This window comes from Podarcis cretensis, assembly GCF_951804945.1.
Source record: "Podarcis cretensis genome assembly, chromosome: 12".
Lineage (NCBI taxonomy): Eukaryota > Metazoa > Chordata > Lepidosauria > Squamata > Lacertidae > Podarcis > Podarcis cretensis.
This window is the reverse complement of record NC_137181.1, coordinates 13,944,052-13,966,826: the sequence shown is the minus strand read 5'-3', so window position 1 is coordinate 13,966,826 and position 22,775 is coordinate 13,944,052. Positions and strand designations below refer to the sequence as shown.

The window sequence follows — 22,775 nt, the reverse complement described above, 5'->3', positions numbered from 1 at the left end:
ACATCTAATTTTAAAGTCAATCTCTCAATGGCATTTCTGAAATAGGCATCTTTGTGTGGTATTTTTAGGCTGACAAATCCTTTCGTCAGAAGATGGTTGTGACATGTCTGCCCTCTCAGGAACTGTTCCACGGACCTTAGGTTTTTTTAAAAAAATGGTTTTGTAATGAGTAACTCGATTAATGATTGGAATGGCTACCATGAAACAGAAGTGTAGATGTCATCGACCCATCTGCTGCATTACAGAGGGAGAAGGGAAATCTCCAGATCATGCTTTCTGTGATTGATAAGTGTCCAGAGAGTGGAGTGTACTTGCATTTGGAGACTCAGCCATCATAACAAAATATAAGGGTGTAATAGACACCTTTTATGTACTGGGGCAGGGGCGAGCTACTGTAACTGTACAGAACACAATCTATCTCAAAGTGTTAAATTTATTGCTACTTTTTTTTCTTGTAAACATTTAAATTACTGATAAGGAAGAACTTCAGTATTGACAGGTGCCCTAGTGATTGGAGAACAGGTCTAATAATAATAACGGCATCCCATTAAAATTAATATTAAAAACAGATGGCACAATCCATTTTTTGTCCCAGTTTTTCCAGTGGTAGGGATACTTAACTCTCTTAATGCAATCAGGGGGCCTAAAGATGTTTCACTTTGGCAGACTTATTTCCAGAGTTCACCCTTTTGCTTTGAATTTTCATTATGTAAGTCCATGAGTCATTGCATAAAGGAAGACAGAATATATTCAATGAACTTCTTTAATTTGAAAAACCTGGTACTAATCAGGAGCTGTGAAGTTCATCCAAGCCCCATTGTAATCGATATGAATTAAGTGTTTAAAAATCTCACCGGTTTTTATGGATCTTCAGGAAACCAAATTTCTCCATTATTATAAAGAAGCACCATTCCCCTTTTATAAAATAACTATAGACAATATTGTTTATATACCACTAGCTGTCAAGAACAAAGTTAAGCAGCTTAAGGGCTATACTGGCCTTTGTCAGGCAGCTGGGTTCCAACCTCAACCATGAACAAGAAAATCACATGTATTTAGGCATCTCTTAATGACATTTTCAGATTTTAGTATGAAGTCACCTCTTGTCCAGTGCCATAGAATTGATGTTATGTCTTTGGAAAAATATAACTCTCTAAATTATAAAGAGTGCTGAAATAGGTGGAATGTTTAGGGTTTGCATTAGAAGATGTCATAATGTCATAGCCCCAAGTTCCAGTGCCCCCCCCCCAAAAAAAATCCCCATTCCTTTTGAGGTATGGCAGGACAATCACCCAGGACTGGGCCTTTTCTATGGTGGCACCGAGGCTGTTTTGGGAAGTTCATCCTATTCCTTCATTTCTGACTATCTGGCAGCAAATGGAAGTCAATGGTTTTTTTTTATTTCAGAGGTGGGGGTGGCTATGCGTTGGGTTCATTTTTCTGCTGTTTTAATTCTTTTTTTAAAAAAACACACCTTTGCAATTTTAACAAAAAGAAGAAGAAAATTATAACAATTCTGTTTTAATTCTTGCTCCTCTATTTACTGATTGTTCTGAGTTTTTGTTTTAATTTGATGCTATTTCCTGTTGCAGGTAAAAAGACTCTTCCCCCAAAGTCCCAGGTGCCCAGGAACCCTACATCTCCTTTGGTTTTTATGTCTGTACACTCAAGTACCACCAGTATGTCAACGTTTCACCCTGGGGCAGTCCTGTTTTAGAAGGGTAGCTGGCATATGTAGATCTTCCCTCCTTTACTTTGTTTAGTGGCCAGCCATCTTTTCCCTTGAATGATCTTAGGTAGGGTAGCTATGTGTCCACTTTACAGAGGTCAGTTCTCTATCTGAAGGGTTGCCTAATCCAGTTTAAAGAGCATGAACCCTAAGAAGGGAGGGGCCTCGGGGGTTGACCATCAAGAGTTTGCACCTGGACAGCAGACTGAACAAACATGCACACTGGTCATCTGGTGGCAGTCTTCCCCAGTCTGGTGAGAATGATTGTATTTCTGTTTAAATTTGTAGTATGTGGATAGATGCAAATTCCATTTAAATTTGCATCAATCCATATATATCAACATATGCATACCTTATGCAAAGCTGTGTCCTCTTTAGACCTTTTTTTAAAGATGCATAAGTGGCTATCCTATCTGAGGACGACACTGGAGAAAGGACCCTGTGCTAGAGTAGGGATTGAAGCTCAGAAAGCAAAGGTTCAGCCTAGGCAGTTTGAGTAGCAAAGAAGTGGGTAGAAGCAACTTGTTCTTCTTCACTTCCAGAACTTTACTCATGGCCTTCCAGAATTGTTTCAGCAGCTCTTGCTGCTTTGTACAGCTGTGATCTCTGGGGAGTTCTTTATAAGTATATTTTTTACTCATAGCTTAGTTAGCACATTTCATCATCATGGTTGTAAAGGTAAAGGGAGCCCTGGCCATTAGGTCCAGTCGTGGCCGACTCTGGGGTTGTGGCGCTCATCTTGCTTTATTGGCTGAGGGAGCCGGTGTACAGCTTCCGGGTCATGTGGCCAGCATGACTAAGCCGCTTCTGGTAAACCAGAGCAGTGCACAGAAACGCCGTTTACCTTCCCGCTGGAGCTGTACCTATTTATCTACTTGCATTTTGATGTGCTTTTGAACTGCTAGGTTGGCAGGAGCAGGGACCGAACAACGGGAGCTCACCCCGTTACGGGGATTCGAACTGCCAACCTTCTGATCGGCAATTCCTAGGCTCTGTGGTTTAACCCACAGTGCCACCCATATCCCTATCATTATGGTCATAAAAGCATGCAATTAGGACAACTGGTGCTGGCATATTACCACACTCTCTTCCTTTCATAGATGAAGCTAAGCTATCTCCAAATATATTCTCATTTTCATATTCCCTCTAAAATTAACACATCTGATGCTGCCAAACGAATTACTCAGCACACCAAACATTTGCATTGTTTCAGCGTCATTTGACACTTTTTTGTTCCTCTGGCTGCTGCTTCTCGGCACCGTTTGACTGTGCCTTCATCTTTGCCCTTGGCTGTTTCCAGCTTCATGCTGTTTAATCCAATTGGTCGTGGCTCTCCATGTGATTTTGCTTATGAGTGACCACAAGGCTGTAGTGTCAGGCACTGCATTGTGATACTATCAACAAAAATCACATGGCTGTCCACAACCAATTTGATTAAACAGCACTGAAGGTGAATGAGCCTGAGAGCAAAGAGATGATGGAACATGGTCCTGATAAGAGAGCAAAAGGGAGATAGAACATGGTCCTGAGAAGAACTGCATATATTACCAATGATTGTTGAAAATGGCCAGAAATAGAAGGTGCTTTTTGACACTTAATGAGCATGAAACCAAGCAATGAGAAGTTTCATCTCAGACTTCAGATAACTTATTACATAACTCTTTAAAGGTTACAAGACTTTCTCGCCACTTCCTTAAAACATTCAGCTACAGCAGCAAATGATCTGCCTGATTAGGCTGCTTGCAAAACCTCCCAGCCAGGCACAAGAAAACTTTCTATGATAGTTTCTGTGCTGGCAATGCCATTTTATGCAGCAGGGCTACAGTGGAGGTTGAACCAGTAGACCCCTTTTGTGGATTGGGTCAAATGTGCATAAGGTAGCAATGCAAACATGCTTGGTTGTGTCAGGGGGAAAACATGTAGGGATGGATCTTCTGAGTTTGAATATGCAACTTGATCCAGCTTGCATGTACAAAGAAGGCCTTGGTCCAGACATCCATACAGAGCAGGGACTCAATTAAAGAACCACAGACTGTTAGTCCGTTGCTGCAGTCCTGGAGACTTCTCTCTTTACCCCTCTTGAATGAAGACACAGTCCAATCCTTTCTCTCATCTGCCCGTCTCCTGTTCAGTGGGCTAAAGACATAGCTCAGTGTTCTGTGGGTCAGGAAGATTGACCGTAGGTTTAAAACAGTTCTATAAAAAACTGTTTGAAATCATTTAAATATTAAATGCTGGCATGCTCATAGCTCATGGGTCGTGTAATGGAACAAGCTGTAGCCTGCACAGGGTGGGAAGGCAAGCTAACCAGCTGGACCTGCCCCTCCTTCCTTCTTAATTTCACTACTCCCACCAAGCGCATATTGGGGGGGGGCTATTCCTCTCTTGGCTGCTTCTACTGCATAGACCTTTAACCTCTGGATTATTACCCCCCCCCCCACTTTTCTATAGTGCTAAGACAATACAGTTCTGGGTAGATAATACACCCAAATAAACTCAGTTTTAGGTATAGAGTGAGTAGCAAATTAACAATTTTTGAAAATAAGTTATTTTAAAAGCTTTTTTAAAATAATAAAAAAGTTCAGTGAGAGCAAAATAAAAACAAAAGAGAAAAATACACCCACCTAGAAGTAGACTAGGCTATTTCCCTAATCAAGCCAATACTCGTCATTTTCAATTTCTTTCAGAGTTCAACTTATCCCCTGGCTTCATCCTTCTCCATGATTTCTAACTCCACCGTGCTTCAGATATTTTTCCAGTTTTTCAGGTCTCTCTGTCATTAACTCTCACCTTATATATACAGTATTATTTTACCCTCTTTGCAAAAGGGGAACAGAATCTTGTACATCTTTCCATCCCCCCTCTTACGTTATGTTTCTTGCCTGCACCTTCTCTCTCAATCTCTCTGAAATTTTGACCCTCATGTGAACATTTACCCTCTTTCTGATTAGCACCATCTCTCTCTCTCTCTCTCTCTCTCTCTCTCTCTCTCTCTCTTTTAAAAGGAAATAAAGCAGCCATTTAATAATAAATAACATAACATGAAATGGTGGTGCAGCTTCATTCCTTCAAAGGATATGAGCATTATTTGGAGTGTGTACCATATATTTTCAGATATCACGATACGTGTGGGCATACAGAGGTACCCACTGGGATTTTGAAAAAGTACCATAGGTACACAGAATGACGGCTGTGAAGGTGTGGCCTATCACAAATGAGATGCTCTGGGAGCATAGCATAATGCAACATGGTTGTTGTGGGGGTGGCATAGCACAAAATGGCTGTCGTGAGGCATAGTATAGTAATTCCCATAACTAAACAAGCAGAAAAAGAGACAGGATAATAAAAGGGTGCAGCCATACCCCCAGTTAATCACCCCATCAATGGAGAAAAAGAAACATCAGCCATTGCCATATTTGCTCATAGGGAGAAGCTAGTTGAACCCATCCTTTATTCAGAATAGGTGGCAGTGCCAGATTTTGGGAGGTGTGAGCAGTTTCCCCCCCAACAGGACGCCAAGATGAGGGGGGCACAAAATTGAAAAAACCCATTACTTAGAAGATCCATTTTGGGGCACCAAATTTTTGCCTCACTCAGGGTGCCATGTTACCAGTGCTTTCTTCCTTCAAAAAATGTTTAGGGGTACTCTCATTTTCCTACTCATATTGAAATACTGCCCCTCAATGAGGCCAAACTTAGATTCACAAAATGTTTAGGGGTATGTGTACCCCCAGAAAAAAACACTGCATATTACCAAAGTCTGCCCCACAGATGGGAGAATGGGCACCCATTTCTGGCATCCAATGAAATGGCAGAATGATTAAGGTAGAGGATGAGCCAGTACAAAAAAGAAACCAGGTAGGAACAGCATTGTGGGTTTTTAAGGAGATATTTACAGAGACCTTTTGATGGTGCCATAGTAGGTACAAGTGGTGCCTGGGAGTACTATGTTGGTGGCCGCAGGCTTAGGAACTAAAATGCCCAAAGGAGAGTGGGCGGCCTCAGGATAGGTAGCTAAGCCTAAGGGAAACTGAGGAGAATTCCAAGTTCCACAGGCAGTTAGTTGTTAAATCTAACTACATAAGCATTGCAAACAGCCTGTGGGAATTCAGATTACATCTTGTTGATTAAAATTGGTCAAGCGGACTTGGAGCATTTAAATAAAGCAGCCATTGGCCACTGAGAAACAACACTTGCCGCCTAGTTACGTAGCTGTCAATATTATGTATTTACTGCAGAATAACCCGGCATTTCCTTCAACAAGCAACCTGAGTGCTAGATTAATAAAATACATTCCCTTTTTATTTATTTTGACATTTATTGATCACCCATTAACAATGTCCTCTGGGCAGCTCACACAAAATTCAAAACAAATCAGCAAAGTTAAAACACTGAGTTATGCACATGGTGATCAGCATAAAGTAACATACATAAAATATATATTTTTTAAAAAAAAATGTGTAAAACCAAGCTAAAAATAAATTGCTCCATTGTTCTAAACAGCCTGGGAGACCTGATGCAAAAAACCCCACAAAATCTTAATATAAGCTGTGGCGTTTAGGTGATCCTCACTGGGGAACCCAGTCCGTCACTGGAGCATCACCACCAAAAAAGCCCTCTTCCTAAAGCTACCTGCCTCACCTCCTTAGGTTGGGGAACCTGGAGAAGAGCCTCTGATAACGATATTAAGGTCTAGTTGGGGAGGTAATATGTGAGGAGGTAATTCTTCCGATAACCTGGTCCAAAGCTGATTAGGGGTATAAAGGAATTGGGCCCAGAAATTGTCTGGAAGCTAGTGTAGGTGAGAGAGCACTGAGGTAATATATATACACATATCTTCCAGTCCCCATTAATAACCTCACTGCCCCTTTTTGAGCCAGCTTAAGTTTCTGGACCATTTTCAAGGGAAACCCCCACATATAAGGCAGTGCAGCCAACCAACCAACCAGGCTGTTGCCAGAGAATGAATAACTACCATAAGATTATTTCTTTCCAGGTGGGGTTGCAGTTGATATGTCAACTGAAGCTGTCAAAAGCACTCTGTGCACTGAAGCCACTTAGGCCCCTCCAGTGACCGTTCTGGATCAAGGTTAAGCCCGAAACGATAAACCTGCTCCTTTAGTGGGAGGGCAATCCCATCCAGAGCAGGTTGAAAGCCACTTAGCTAGGCAGGTGATCCATTCACAAACAATACCTCTATCTTGTCCGAACTGAGCTTCAGGTCATCTATGATCAGGTTCAAGCACTGGTTTGGAATGTCCAGTGCCTCGCCTGGATTTCTTGAAAAGCAAATGTAAAGCTGGGAGTAACCTGGATATTCATGACACCTCAACCAAAGGTCCCCTCGCGGCCATCTCCTAGCAGTTTCATGTAGATGTTAAGAAGCATTCTGTCGTCTAAAAATATCGTAACACATTCAACACCAATCTTTCAGAATCTAAAGGACCATACTCCTGAGTGCATTGCGCAGCAATCCTCAAAACAATTCTTCTAAATACTTCTGCTTAAGACCAAAAAAAGAGAGGCCAAACTAGATGTTACATGGAATTCCATGTTGCTTTCTTCCAAAGGTGTGGGTTGTTGTTTTTTTAAAAAAAGAAAAATCAAAAGCAACTTGTACAAGTGTTGAGTCTGAGTGGAAGATGGACAGCAACTTGATATTTTCCCACTGCACATTTTTCAACTCAAGAGTGTCCTCTCCAAACCATTGGGGTTTTTTTAAAAAAAGAATAATCTGTGGTGTTTAAGGGAAAAGATATGGTGTTCCCGTTTATAATTAGCAAAAATAATTCAAAGGAAAGTAACACAGAAGTTTGTGTAATGTCTAGCTTGGCTCTCAATGAACTGAGAATTATCTTTAAGATTAGAGTGGCATGACATTTCATTGAAATGACATGGTAGCTTGTTCTGCAAAAGCACTAGAAAGTGGCAGCCTCTCTTTGTATTCTAAAAATACTGCAGCTGAATGATGGCTCTTGTTCTTCTAAAAGGAACCCCTAGTTCTTATTGTTGCATGCCACCCCAGTCTCTGAGCAGTGCAAGATTCCAGGGGTTCCAGTCGCTTACCTTGGGTTCGTGTTTCCTTTGGAATAAGGTACAGCAGAGACTGTGGTGTCTTTATGATTGATATATGGTTTAATTACACACATATAGACAGCCTGAGCCTATGATGGAGGGGTTCACAGTCTAGTCAAGTTGCGTGGGATCAGTTCCAATCTGTTACCTCAGAGGATGTGGACAGGCTGCTTGGACAAGTGAAACCAACCACCTGTCTCCTTGATCCTTGCCCATCCTGGCTTATAAAAGCTAGCCGGGAAGGGCTGGGCGATGGGCTCCGTGGGGTGGTGAATGCTTCTCTCTGTGAGGGGGCCTTCCCAGACCCGCTGAAAGAGGCGGTTATCAAACCGCTTCTTAAAAAAACATCTTTAGATGCGGCCAATATGGCCAACTATCGCCCAGTCTCAAATCTTCCATTCTTGGGCAAGGTGATTGAGCGAGTGGTTGCTGAACAACTTGAGGCATGCCTGGAAGAAGCGGACCATTTGGATCCCTTCCAGTCGGGATTCAGGCCTTATCATGGGTCTGAAACTGCCTTGGTTGCACTGGTTGATGATCTCCGGCGGGCTAGGGACAAAGGTGAGAGCTGTTTCCGAGTTCTGCTAGATATCTCAGCGGTGTTTGATACCATCAACCATAACATCCTTCTGGACCATCTAGAGGGACTGGGAGCTGGGGGCACTGTTATACAGTGGTTCTGCTCCTTCCTCTTGGGCTGGGTTCAGAAATTGGTGGTGGGGGATAAGTTATCAGACCCCTGGGCTCTCACTTGTGGGGTGCCTCAGGGTTCTGTCCTCTCCCCCATGCTTTTCAACATCTACATGCAGCCACTGGGAGAGATGATAAGGGGGTTTGGGCTGGGTGTCCATCAATATGCGGATGATACCCAGCTCTACCTCTCTTTCATATTAGAACCAGTGAAGGCGGTGAAGGTTCTGTGTGAGTGTCTGGAGGTGGTTGGAGGATGGATGGCGGCTAACAAATTGAGGTTGAATCCTGACAAGACAGAAATACTGTTTTGGGGGGACAGGAGGCGGGTGGGTGTGGAGGACTTCTTGGTCCTGAATGGGGTAACTGTGCCCCTGAAGGACCAGGTGCGTAGCTTGGGAGTCATTTTGGACTCGCAGCTGTCCATGGAGGCGCAGGTCCATTCTGTGTCTAGGGCAACTGTCCACCAGCTCCATCTGGCATGAAGGCTAAGACCCTACCTGCCCGCGGACTGTCTCGCCAGAGTGGTGCATGCTCTGGTTATCTCCCGCTTGGACTACTGCAATGGGCTCTACATGGGGCTACCTTTGAAGGTGACCTGGAAACTACAACTAATCCAGAATGCGGCAGCTAGACTGGTGACTGGGAGCAGCTGCCGAGACCACATAACACCGTTCTTGAAAGACCTGCTCCCAGTATGTTTCCGAGCACAATTGCAAGTGTTAGTGCTGACCTTTAAAGCCCCAAACGGCCTCAGCCCAGTATACCTGAAGGAGCGTCTCCACCCCCATTGTTCAACCAGGACACTGAGATCCAGCACCGAGGTCAGTTCCCTCATTGAGAGATGCCGAGGTTACAGGGAACCAGACAGAGGGCCTTCTCGGTGGTGGCGCCCACCCTGTGGAACGCCCTCTCACCAGATGTCAAAGAGAACAACTCCCAGACTTTTAGAAGACATCTGAAGGCAGCCCTGTTTAGGGAAGCTTTTAATGTTTGATGCATTACTGTATTTTAATATTTTGTTGGAAGCCGCCCAGAGTGGCTGGGGAAGCCCAGCCAGATGGGTGGGGTATAAATAATAAATAATTATTAATATTATTAACACCCCAAAAGGGTATTGCTTCTCGGAAGCTAGCCTGGCTATTCCAGGAATTAGAAGGGTCTCGGCATACGGCCTACTCCCCACCCAAACTCATAACAGCATGCTCTCCTTGGGAGCATTTGTCAGTGGAAGAGAAGGGAACATTCATAGAGGAGAATGCTTTCAGTGTTGGAGGCAATATACCTTTGAGTACCAGTTGATGGGAATCTCAGTTGGGGAGAGTGTTCTACTTGTGGGCTTCCCATAAGCATCTGTAAAAACAAGATGCCGTACTAGATGTGACTTCAACCCAATCCAGCAGGGATCTTCTTGATTTCTCCCTTCTCTTTCTATGGCTATAGATCAGAGCAGCTTCCAGGCATACACTTATCCTCACCCCTCTGACACATTCTGATTTGTTGCCCCGCCACATCCCTGTTTTGACTTTTCAAAACGTGCTTCCACCTTACAGTGCTCAGGTACCATAAATACACCATCGCAACCTTCTGCTGAAACAACATTAAACCATCAGACAACTAGGATAAGAGAAGCTCAAAGGTGCTTTTCAGTGCTGTGTGTGAACAAACACTCTCTATAGTTTAAAGGTTTGCTCTCTTTAGCTGTGATCTATAAAGTGGGGTTATGTCATCTTATACAAAAACCCAAGAAAACTCATTTGATTTATGGATGGAATTGCTGGCCTCTTTTTACTGTTTGTTTGGAAATTTCAGAACTAGGTGTCAATCTTCTCTTCGCAGGTTGCTTTTGTTTATCAAATACTATGACTGCTTGTCCTGAACGGAAAAGGGGGCTAGGAGAATTCTTGAATACCCTAGGATAACTTAACCAAAAATGGAAACACCGGTTGGTATTAAACTAAGTTTTACTCAAAGTAGAACCAATTAAATTAATGAACATGACCTAGTTAGGTCCATTAATTTCAACAGACCTTTTCTGAGTAAAGCTTATTTGAATGCCGCCCACACTGAACAACCCCTACAAAAAGTAGTGTGTGTGTGTGTTAATAATTTATAGACCACTTAACATAAAATATCTAAGCAGTGAATAAGAGTACAGTGTATAAAATACGTGAGATAAAATAAGTCCAAAAGCAAAATAAAAATCTTTCATTGTAGTTATAGCCACGTTCATTGTAGTTATAGCCACTGTTAGTTATAGCCACTCTGGAAACTTCTAGAGCAGAAGGATGGGACTGAAATGTTTATAATAAACAAAAACATGGTGGCACAATCATCTAACTTTTAAAAATATATAATTCTTCTTAATGATGACCAAAGGGAAACTTCTACACACATGGCAAACCGAAGCCATGAAAGAAAGTTAAGATGCGATTGTAAATCTGCCTCCCTGTGTGGCTATCAATTGGTTTGATATACAGTGGTACCTCGGGTTAAGTACCGGTACTTAATTCGTTCCGGAGGTCTGTTCTTAACCTGAAACTGTTCTTAACCTGAAGCACCACTTTAGCTAATGGGGCCTCCCGCTGCCGCCGCACAATTTCTGTTCTCATCCTGAAGCAAAGTTCTTAACCCGAGGTAATATTTCTGGGTTAGCAGAGTCTGTAACCTGAAGCGTATGTAACCTGCAGCTTATGTAACCCGAGGTACCACTGTACAAGTATATTTGAAACTGTATTTTTGTCTTTTCCATATACACACCAAGGACAGGAGAGTGTTCAAAGGCGGTTTAAGTGGCACTAACACATGTGAAATGGGTCTAAGAGGGCAAAGGAGATGCATGCATGTGGTTGCAACATTGCTAGAAAATGTCATAACTGCATCTTTCCAAGGGCCTCAGTGCTGGAAGATAATACTCAGTTAGTTCATATGCATCTACATGGTTTTCTAGCTTGGGTCAGGTGGGTTGTGTGTGGCAATATGCACAGACACACACACACACACCACATGCCCATGTTATTAATTCAAACCTGCTTCTCCTTCTTCAGTGAAATTGAAAGCATGAGTTAAGTAGTCTGGTGCAATTAAATGATTGATTCGTTCACTGCAGATTTAACATGGATTTTTAAAAATATGATTGTAATCCAGGCTGTCTCCTGTGAAAGACTACTGACTCAGTGCCAATGGAGTAGTAGGCAAAGTCTGCTTATTTCTACATGGGGAATGCCATGAAATGGTTTGCCTGGACAAATTGCTTATCCATAACTTTAAGCCAAAGGAAGCTGTGTTATTTGTTACGTATCCTTCAAAGATCCCTTGTGCTGGGAGACTTACTGTATTTATTATAAGATGGTTAATGAGCAAATTGGTTATACAAAAGTAGGAACATTAATCAACTAAAATCTTATATCATGCATAGTTATGGTTGAACTGCATGTTGGCTGTGAATATTCCATGGCCTTGTGCTTTAAGAGCCAAGGACTGGTGTTAAAGAGTGTCAAAGATGTGGCATAATTGCCACACTGGCTTTGTTCTGATTTGTTTTATTATCTAAACAAATGTAAATAAATGACTTAATAAGGATTTGGGATTCATTAATACTCATTAGCTGGTGGGAGTAGGAACTGACACTCAGGGATGTTAAGAAATAGGGGGGGAAAGAGTGATGTCTTCTCATTCTCAAGTTCATATTTACACATATACTGTGATTCTCTGGGACGATTGGGCCATGGAGTGGTAGATGATCTGGAATAAGTAATCCAGAACAGTGTGTTTATGTGATTTAAAAAAAAAAAATTGTTGAGGGAAGTACAAAAACAAGGTAGTCTTGTGAGCATCTTTCCACAATTTGCAGGTATGAACACAGGAATCTGTCTTATAGGGAGCCAAACCATTTGACCATGTAAGTGAGTGTTGTCTCCTCCATGACTGACAGCATCTCTCCAGGGTAACAGGGAGGGGTATGAGTTATTAGTGCTGAGTATTACACTTTGAGTAATTTGCATGCGGAGCATATGCTCTTCTATTGAGCTAAGCTCAGCATTTATTATTTTGGATTGTCACATCAAGGTAGCAACTTTAGTGCTGTGGATATTGTAGACTAGCATTTGGGTTAAGGTTCCCACTTCCTTGTGCTCAGTTACTTGGGTGAAAGAATAACCACTTAACGTCTTCTATGGCTTGTCTGTAAAGTGGGAACTCTAAAAAGCCTATCTCATAGGATGGTGTGCAGGTCGGAGGAGGCAAAAAGTGAAAGATGATACAGCAATCTAGTTTTAATGAAGTCCCACTCCTCTCCTCTCCCATCATCCTTTCTCATGGTCGGTTACATTGCCTGATTGTGAAATGGCCTGTTGCATTTGGAACCATTTGTCCTTATAGAAGGGGCCTGGTGGTTTATTCTAGGGGACATGGGGGAAGAGATTAAAGGATACTCTGGTAGAAATTCCCGTTTTGTGGGGAGACCATTCAATAGGCGGTTTCAGCGGAGGGTGAGGCAGAATCACAGAGAGGTGGCCTAACAGCTAGCTGCCTCCCCCCTGCAGCTGGGGGCCTACAAAAGGGGGAGAGGAGGGCTTGTTAGGGAGAAGCTAGCTTTGCCGTGCTTGGGCCTGCCATCCCCAGCTGTCGTGGCAAAGGGGGGAAACAATAGCAGGGGGAGGCGGGAGGGGAGCATGGTGCTTTCAAGAGTGCCAGACACTAAAGAGGCCTCCCAAAGACTTGTCATCTGCATCTGACAAGAGCTCCTTTCCCCGGGTTCATTTCTTTTCTTCCTTTCTTCTCCTGTTTGCTGCAGCTGTGGGATTTTCAAAGGCGCTGTGCAAACAGATGTTTGGCTTAACCTGCAGATCCATCCCCTCCCTCCTCTACTCCTGCACCATTGCGAGTTGTAGAAATGCTACACTTGAGGAAGGATGGGAGTGTAAATGCCTCTCTAATATTGGGACTTCATCAGCGAGAGAGAGTGCAGGCGGTTAGTTAACGGAGTAAACATTTAGCAGGAGTTAAATGTTAACCAGTTAGCTCACGTCAGCACCAGCAGTAGGGAATAGAATTCATCAGAAATTGGAAATATGATTGTGATTTTACAGTCGGTCTTGAGCTGGAACTATAGAGAGAGAAAAGGCCAAAGACTGCATCTCCAGTGGTATTTTGGGCACCCAAAGGTAGCTGAGTGGAAGCCGTTTACTTTCCATGTGTGTTATGGCCTTCTGAATACAACACTACAATTAGATAACTAGGCATTTGAGATAACTTTGAGATTCTACTTTCAGAGATGCTTTGCATGCCTTACAGTGTTCTCTTTGACGAAGACCCGTATCTCTCATCCTGCTGAACTCTGAAACAAGACGCAGAATGCCTTTCAGACACAAAATGCTTTGAAAGGAGAGGCACAGCGAGGGACATTCAGACTTTCCACAATTTTGCAGAGCATTCCCTTATGGAGAAATGGAGTTTTTTGGGGGCCTCCCATTTTCCAGGACAAGAGCTGAGCAAAGCCCCTGCTGCATTGTTAGCTAGGCGAGCACTACAAAGCTCTGCAGGCGGCATTAGACACAGTTGCAAGGCCAATTCAGCAGTACAGGAAAACTTGGTGAGAAATATGCAAAGGCAGTGCGGGGCAACTTTAAAAATTAGGTTCAGTTTGAGGACACAACCAGGAATTTTTGAGAGGCATAGGAAGACCGGGCAGTGTAGGAACCTGTTGCCAGTGCCCTCCTCTTAAGGAAGAAAGGCTGAGAGAGTTGAGTCGATGTCGCTCACCATGCCTAAACTTCAACTTCAATTTAGGTGGCCTCCAGAACTGTAATCATTGCACTGAACTATACTAGCTGTTAAACAAGGAGTAGCCCAGTGCATGTGGGTGACATGTGGCGATTCAAGGAAGTGGACTGAAACAGAATTAAAATTACACATCCCACCCATGCCACCAGAGGAATTGGCACTGCTGCAGGTGCCACATAATACCTGTTCCACATTTATAACAACTCAGTCATTCAGTGCAGCAGCGCCTGAACTTTGGAACTCCCTGCCAATTGAGATCAAGCAGGTGCCTTCCCATTACTGGAAACGTCCATGTTTAGACAGGCCGGCCCAGATGCTTGGAAAGTTAAGGTAGCGTTGATCTGTTTTGGTATTTTAACTTTTGTGTGTTTTAAACTAGGGTTGTTGGGTTTTTCCTTGACTTTATTCTCTTATCCATTTGTAAACCGCTTTGAGCAATCAAAGTTAGTGTATATATTTTTAAAAATAAATCCTCAAGGTTCATCAACGGCACATCAGGAGCTTGTTCATCCAGTGCAGCAAGCAGCAGAACTTGAGAGTGGTGTAAGAAGGGAGTGGCCTGGTGCTTGAATTGTGAAGAGGAACAATCCATAAATACCACCTCAGGACTCCTTTCAGTTGTAGTCAAATTGTGGCCGCCTTAACAAAATTGCTGGGGGCACAGCTGCTTCTTCTGCTCCCCTTCTCCCACTGGTACTGGAATGGCGACAGGAGATGGTTGTTGGAAAAATGTTGGTTTGGGGGAATGAGCACTGCTCCGTGTGAGAACATTTGCATCGCATGTGGAAGCTTGAAAGTTAAATCCTGAATTTCTAGCTTAAAAAATCTCTGGTTGCGGAACGTGTTCCTAAAACTATGGGGAGCTGATGCTAGTACTGGCCTAGATGGATGGATATTTTTTATGCAGCGTGAAGCAACTGTCCTGTGTTTAGCAGGCAAGGGCTGTGTGACTGGTGACTGAGGTCCACCTCAAGGCTTTCAAATATGACTCTTGGCTTAGGAATTTTGCCACATCAATTATATAGTAATATTAGCTGGTTATTTAATAGCTCTCCAAACACTAATTAAATTAGTCTAGCACTTTACAAGCATTTAACAGTCCCCATGACACTAATGAAACTAGGTGGAGTTTGCCCCTCAAACAACTGAATAGCATTGGGTATTTCGGCAAACCGGAGGTCTACTAGATATTCCAGGTTATTCCAGTACAGTACTAGCAACCTTAATTCTGACAGGCATTTTATTTAATGCAGAATATTAAGGTTTTCTCATATTGATTAAAGTGAAAACACGTCATCGCATGAAGTGGAGAAGAGTTGGTTTGAATTTCCGCTTCATGTCGTCGTCCCCCACTCCTTCAGGAAAAGTCCGTGCTAGAAGAGCAGGGGACACGGACATATTGGGTGCTTATATTTTGATGCAAATCGTAGAGGGTTTTGATTTTATTTTATCTTCCATTGATGTTTGAGCCTGCGGGGAGGGGGCGACGCTCCCCTCATTGTTCTCCCTTCAGCTTCCATTTGGCCAGAGTGGCACAAAAATGACTGCGGGGGGGGGGGGGAGTGTGTGTGTGAGAGAGAGAAAGTGAGCGTGAAGCAGGGGGACAGCAGCAACCCCAAGCAGCTTTTACAAATGAGTGACAAAGGCTATGTCCATTCATAGCCTCCCGCGCCAGCGAGGGGGTTCTGAAGAGCCCGAGCCTCGCCAGCCAATTGCTGTCAGCAACCTGTGGAGGGGAGGCATCGCTATAGCAACCGGTGGATGGGCCATGTGCTTTGCCGCCGACAGCAGGGGCTGCGCGCGGGCGAATATAAAGGAGGGGCAGAGCGGAGCCCGGGCGGATGGGACGGGCGTTTTTTCTCGCGCGCGCTCCTCGGTGCGCTCCCCCTCGCGCCCCGGGATGATGGACAGCTGCGCCGAGGCCCTGGGAAACGGGCGGCGGCGGCGGCGGCGAGCGCCGGAACCAGCGGCTTCGTCGCGTTGCCTTGGGACCGGGAAAGAGGAGCCTGTCAGCAGCGCCGCCTCCCGCCTTTGTATCGCCTGGCGGAGGACGGGAGGGAGTTGGAGCTCCGAGCGGGGCACCGAGTTGGGCGGCGGCGGCGGCGGCGGCGGCTTCTTCTTGCTGGAGATGCCTCTCTGGAGCTTGAGAGCCCTGCGGAGGGAGGCGGAAGGCATGGCGGCAGGTAAGGGGCGCCCCGAGGGCGGAAATGGCGCGCGGAATTTCCCTTTCAGCGACGCCCGACGTGGAGCTTTTGGCGCCCTCGTGTTTATTGGGCGGGGAGCCGCTCTGGCCGCGTCGCCCCGTCGCTGAATCCCGGCCTGGGTGAGAATGGCTGAGAGACAGAGACCGGTGGTCGCGGTCGGTGCTGGCCAGAGGTGACGGGGAGGCCCTCTGTCCATGCTCAGAGGCCCTCTGTCCATGCTCCCGGGGCGAGTTCTTGGCCACGTGCTCAAGGGGGCGGAAGGGTTGGGACGCGGGAGCTTGCCTCCTTCCTGCCGGCGCTGAAGTCGCCGCCAGCAGCAGAATCGCGGCCGTGTTTGCGCAGGGTCGGTGCTGGGCGACAAGCGCCAGGGGAATCGGGAGGTGAACACGGTGCTCGGTGGTTTGCTAGCGCGCGCCGGCGGCTTCCGCGCGTAGTGAGAGCGCCCGTCTGCCCTGGTTCTTTCTTATCCTTGTTTTGCTGAAGCATTTCTCGCGCGCCCCTGTTCCGGAAAAAGTTGGAAGGCGTGTGTGTGTGTGTGTGTGTGTGTGTGTGTGTGTGTGGTTTCAGCCCCCCTTGATCCCGTTGTTAAGCACCCAGAGGCGCATCTGACCCAGCCGATCTCTCGCTCCCGCGCCAGTCGCGCACTTGAGGAATGGGCGCATTCTTTCCCGCCCAGGATTTGCCGCTTCTGCCCCCTGGTTGTTGCGTATTGTGTGGCTGGCGACCAAGAGCGCTCTCTCTCTCTCTCTCTTTCTCAAAAGACAAGAAAGTTCTTTTGTTTTGCCTCCCAAGCTGCCCGGCAGCAGCTTCTGTGCAAAGGTCACCGCTGACATGCGCGGAGGGGACCCCTCAGAGCTCGCCCTGCAGGATCTCCGGATCCTCTACCTCCTTCGCCTCGTGGGCCGTCGCCAAAGGTCCCCGGAGCGATCCCCGACTGGCTCACGTCGTCTGTGGCTATTAACCCGTGTTCCTATTTAGCATCGATAGTCCTAAGATTCACCTGTAGCTCCTCTGTCCTGGGTTGCATTGACCTTAGCAGTCAGTTTTCCACTACTTTCCCGAATCATCATGACCTCACCAGACCTCAAAGCAGCATTTTTTGCTTCCAACAAGTCCCCCATCACTCTGGTCCTGGTCATTCCTTAGAAAATCCCAGAGATAGGAGGAGGACAACAACAACAACAACAACATGCTTAGCCGATTGAGCAAAGTTCCTCCCAGTTGCTCTTGTTCCTGCGCTGGTGACTCCTTCGCAAGATGGAAAGCAAAGTTCGGCCACACTTCTTCCTTTTATAGTCCTCCCATCCCTTCTAAAATTTAGCTGCTGACGTATTGGGAGCAAAATGGGGAGTTGAGAACAAATGCGTCTCTCTAGACGGCGTGTATATACAGTATATGATTCCATATCTACGCTCAGCCTACACTGGTATGCCTGCGGGGTTTACATGCATAGTATTGTGATCCTTATATTAGAAGGACATAAAGCAGGTGATTTAGGCAGCCTAGGATTTTGAAACAAGGCGACCTTTTCTGCTATGCTTTGTTTTATATATAAAACACACACATCCTAGTGAAATCTTGAGGGAAGCTGGCAAAATGGGATATACGTTTCAATTTTTTGTTTTAAATTTGGCGTGTTTCAATAGAGATGCAATGGGCATAGTTAGGCAATCAGGATATTGACCAGGAGGGCAGAAAACAATGGAAATAGATGCGAGCACTGTGTGTTTACCTACTCACATGCAATATGGGTACAGTAAACTACAAATATGGCATGTATATATTAATGGAAGCACTCAAAACATATACTGGTACATGCGAAAGTGTGTGTGTACATAGATAAATGAGGGAGCTCTCTTTACTCATATTTTCAGAATATTTCTGACAAGTAATTAGCAATATGTTTATGCTGTGCATATATCTACCCTTTCTTGTTTCTCCTTTATCTCTCTCTTTTGCCTAGGAGAATATTAAAATGCCTGTAAATTTCATCTTGCCACAATACTGCCAGACAGACAGAGAGATCCACTCATTTTTTTAACCCTTTGGACAACTATTGACATTTTCGTATACATATTGCATAACACCTATGAAAAGCAAGGTTACTGGTTTGTTGGTGCAAGCAGCTCCTCCTGTCTTTCTCTTGGTAAACAACAAAAACAGCTCTTTTATTTTCATTACGAAACAAGAAGAAAGCATCTCCCATTGATGCTGGTATCTTTGAAACTTGTCTGAAGCCTCGGATTCGATTCCTTCATTGTTGCGGGATATTAATCCTTCTAAAAGGTATAGAGAAGTAGCCCCCCCCCCCCCGCTTTGTGGGGTTGAAGGTTGAGGAAGGATCATTGTGTCCCTCCAAAAGAATAGGTCTATGGTTCGCACCATGACCTTTCTCAGTGATTTGAATAAGCTGGAGTTCCCAGAAATCCATCTGCCTTTTTTGTGTGTCAATTTTGTCTAATCTTTTCAACCTCTCCATAGGTTCTCAAAGAAGGGGGAAAAGTACCTTCCCATCTGACTGCACCCCCCTCCCCTTCCTTCTCCAAGTAAAAGCATTAAATTGACCTTGTTTCAGGTGATGAACTGACATCTGCTACAAGTAATTTTGAATCAACATCCGAGGTGTTAATGGAGGACAGGGAGCTATGAGGATGCTGTCTCCATCCCTATACATACAAACCTCTTGCTAATCTTAAAGAACCTCATGTGAGATTGAGGCTGCAGTCCTAACCCCTTACCTGGGCATATGCTCCATTCAAGTAGCATTCTATGGCCTTTTCATTGTGTTTGTGAGAGGCGGGGTTGTTTGTTTGTTTGTTTTTGTTTTATTGTGTATTTTGTGTTCTCATTTTGCATTTTTATGTTGTGAACTGCCCAGTGGACCTTTGGGTGAAGGGCGGTATAAAAATTTAATAAATAATAATAAATAAGACAAGAATTCGAGTTGGACTTGCTTCTGAGTAGACAGGACTAGGATTGCACTGTGAGCCACTAAATTATGTCCTTTTCGTGGTGTATGATGTGACAGTCAGTAAACAAGAACACATTTTATTTGAACACAAATAACATGGCATTCTTGTGTTGAAGCAGCTCTGATATCTTAAGGCCTTGCTTCTGCAATTGTGTAGTACTGCACCCTAAACGCATTTACTTGAGTATCGGTCCAGTCAATTTGATGCAATTCTAGCAAACTTAACTTGAGTTCAATTTAAACCAAATGAGTTAATTTTCTTCCACGGAGATGTGTTTAGCACTTTTGTGATAATGGGTATCATTGTAAAGAACAAGAACAATAAAAATATTTTAAAATGCCAATTTACTGTAAGGATGATTTTTGTACATATAATTCTTTAAAGTATCAAAAGGTTAAGTAAGCATATATTTCCTGCATTTTTTTTATCCTGAGAAGAAAATATCCCCCAGAAGATCACAGTTAATATAAGGTTTATTTAGTCAAATCAATAATGTGACTCTAATAAATGTACTGCATGAAAACAAGGTCAGTTATTCCAAAGGAGTTTTCTTGGAAAATATGGTTAGATGATATTAACAGTAATATTATAGATAATAGCTGCACAATTTACAAAACTATATATTCCTTTTTTTTTAATCCTGCTGAGTCCAAATGTATATTAATATATGTTTATAGTCAAGAATAATTATTTTCTTGTCATTCCTTTTCTTCTTCTTGGGACTCAACCCCCCCTCATTTTTTGGCCTCCTTGAATGGCAGATTTGCAAGTACAATTTCATCAGCACAGAGGAACAATAGCTTTCAGTTGCACAAAGGATTTCTCCCACCCTGAATCTTAACCACAATGCCTCTTGCTCTGATAATAGCTTCTGAAAAGATTTTGTAATGTAGAGAATTAATACATGATTATTTCTGCCTGACTTCTCCCATTTATTAGGTTCTGGAGTGTATTCTCAATTAAAAATAGCATTAGGTGGGTTTTTTAAAAAGTCATCATATTTTAAGATAAATCATTTTCCGAAGTTTTATTTATCTGTGCATACTGAGATATTTAGTTTTCATTGTTATTTGTGTTCAGATCTATTATAATGTGTCATCAACAAAGAATTATAAAAAAAAATGAGGGGAAAAACCCCTCTGGTGTATTATGTGCCACTAAATACTACTGCCAAGTTATTTTAGAAATATATATATATTGAAATGCGTTTTTCTTCTCAGAAGTAGAAAGGCAGTGTGCATCAGCTGCCAGCCAAGTGTGTCCTTATCTCAACTGAGCAATAGCTTTTGAAGTTCGAAGGCTTACACTCGCTGGTTCTTAGCTGAATGGCATTTCCATTCTTACAAAGTTTACTTTGTAAGATGGCAATGCCCATTTTAAACAGGGAGGGGAGGGGGAAATGTGAATTGGTATTTAAGGCTGATAATCTGTAAAGCACCTGTATCTAAGGTAGCATCTATATTATGAAGATAACTGAGGGTAGTTTCAAGCAGTCCATCGTTGCCTTCAGTTTCCAGTACATTCACTTGCCTGAATGATATTAATGTATATTAAGCATTTACAGGCCATTGTTGGTGTGGAATGTTACCTGCACCTGCAACCTCCAATCTAGCTGGGCTTGCAGTCATGCACACACCTCCTCCTCTTGAGGAAGTGTGTCAGACCTGTGACTGTTGAAGAAGATGCAATGAAAGGATATCAAACATGGTTTGATTACATTAGCATCATCGTTTTTTGGGGAAGGGGTGGGTGTTTCCTTACTGAAACTCAACTGTGCAAAGGGCTTTTGGGTGGGAGGGTTAGTAAAGCTGGTGCAAAGGCAAAGAAATGCCTTTCTTACTTCCTTGAAGAGACAATGCAATGGGAAATAACATTTTTGATTGGCAATGCATTTGGGTAGGCCAGTTCTTTGAGCTGCTATGTAGGGTAAGATTAATAAATATATATGGTAGTCATCATTCTGCATTGGCATGATGGGCTGAAACCCAGGAATTATTAAGAGTCCCTGTTTTACAGTCCTAGAGAATACCCTGCTTTAGAGCATAGTTTTAAGGTGCTTGCGAATAAACATTCAGTAGATACTCTAATGCACTTCACTTTAATTATTCCTTAGAGTCCATTTTGCATTTTTTGTTGTAAAGAAGAAGAAACGTCGTTGTCGTCGTCCCCCCATCCCGTGCATTTGGTAGGCCTTAAACTTTGAAAAGGAAGATATTTGCGATTGTTCCCATGTTATGCAACAGCAGTTGTCTACACACACACACACACACACACACACACACACACACACTTCAACATCCCAGCATCAAACTGAGCCAGTGACAGAGGAAGGGGATGCTGTGCTTTAAAGACGTCCAACTGTAAATGTCAAATTCATACATATTTAAAGATCCCCCCCCCCATTTCGAGTCAAGTCTGACAGGGCGCCTCTAATTAACCCCGGATTCTGTTCCACGAGGCCTGATTGTTGGATCCAATAGAAGCATTTGGCTGGAGGGAGGGGTGGGGGGATGGGGTGGGGTGGGGGGTCTTAGGCAAAGTGGGAGATTACTGGGAACTCCAGGGTGAAAGAACCCTCCTGCCTTCTCTCCCTCCTGTGCATGAGGTTGTCAGGTAGAGTCCGGTTTGGAATGGGAAACTAGACTAAACAAACAGCTAGTTAAAAGCTGCCTCTTTTTTAAAGCCCAAGTTCTACTTGGTGTATAGCAGGGGCACAGCCTGAGGATTCACAATTATTTTTTATTTCTAAGCATTTTAGCCAGGGGTGCATCAGGAAACAAATCATTACCTTCTATCCTGTGTCACCTGGGTAGGGATGCTGCTGGAAAAGCCAGATTAATGTCACCAATACAAGCCTAGCTTGCTTTCGGATTCCCTTTGATTCCTCAGCCTGACAAGAGGGAAGGTTTTCTTTCCAAACCTCAAGCTTCTTCCAGTCACAGCTCACTGACCCAGAAATAGCAATGGATATGATAGGATCGATGGGTCTCTGTATCCAGATCCCACCCACTCAAAAGGGTGCAATGGGGGGGGGGGGACAGGACACCCCCCACCTACTTTGGATGACCCCCTCCCCTAAGGGCATAGGATCACACTTTTGTACCTCTTATCAACCGATCCTGAATAGGCACCAACACTTACCTGATCCTGAGCTCATGCCCAGGTCACTCTACCAAAAAAAGAGAAGTTTTCCTCCTGTAAAGGGAGTGGGGAGGTCATTTGTTACACTAACCATCCCGACTGTAAGAAGGACAGAGCGTTTGACGAGACAGCTGGGGATCCGTGTTAAGTTGTATTGGGAATGCACCCGAGGCGGGTACC

General features: G+C 44.0%; 2 protein-coding genes across 3 annotated transcripts in view; both read left to right on the top strand.

Annotated features, from left to right (window-relative positions):
- PTPRN2 (protein tyrosine phosphatase receptor type N2) overlaps nucleotides 1–22,775 on the top strand; it is a 643,066-nt gene that overhangs the window by 494,379 nt on the left and 125,912 nt on the right. The gene's annotated exons all lie outside the window — the stretch shown is intronic.
- On the top strand, nucleotides 14,720–19,777 carry LOC307199273 (uncharacterized protein). 2 transcript variants are annotated; one of them, XM_079947075.1, is made up of 2 exons: nucleotides 14,720–16,461; nucleotides 19,058–19,777. In XM_079947075.1, the coding sequence occupies exons 1-2, from the start codon at nucleotides 15,927–15,929 to the stop codon at nucleotides 19,129–19,131; spliced, it is 609 nt and encodes a 202-aa protein (XP_079803201.1). In that variant the 5' UTR covers nucleotides 14,720–15,926; the 3' UTR covers nucleotides 19,132–19,777. The 2 variants fall into 2 exon arrangements, with proteins under 2 accessions (XP_079803201.1, XP_079803202.1); XM_079947076.1 differs by lacking the exon at nucleotides 19,058–19,777 and adding an exon at nucleotides 18,446–19,051.

Excerpts from the sequence above, each read along its gene's own strand:
- LOC307199273 (XM_079947075.1), top strand. The coding sequence starts at position 15,927 with ATGTCCATTCATAGCCTCCCGCGCCAGCGAGGGGGTTCTGAAGAGCCC. Across the intron at positions 16,462-19,057 it reads GGCGGAAGGCATGGCGGCAG|GTGATGAACTGACATCTGCT; the intron begins GTAAGGGGCGCC and ends ACCTTGTTTCAG.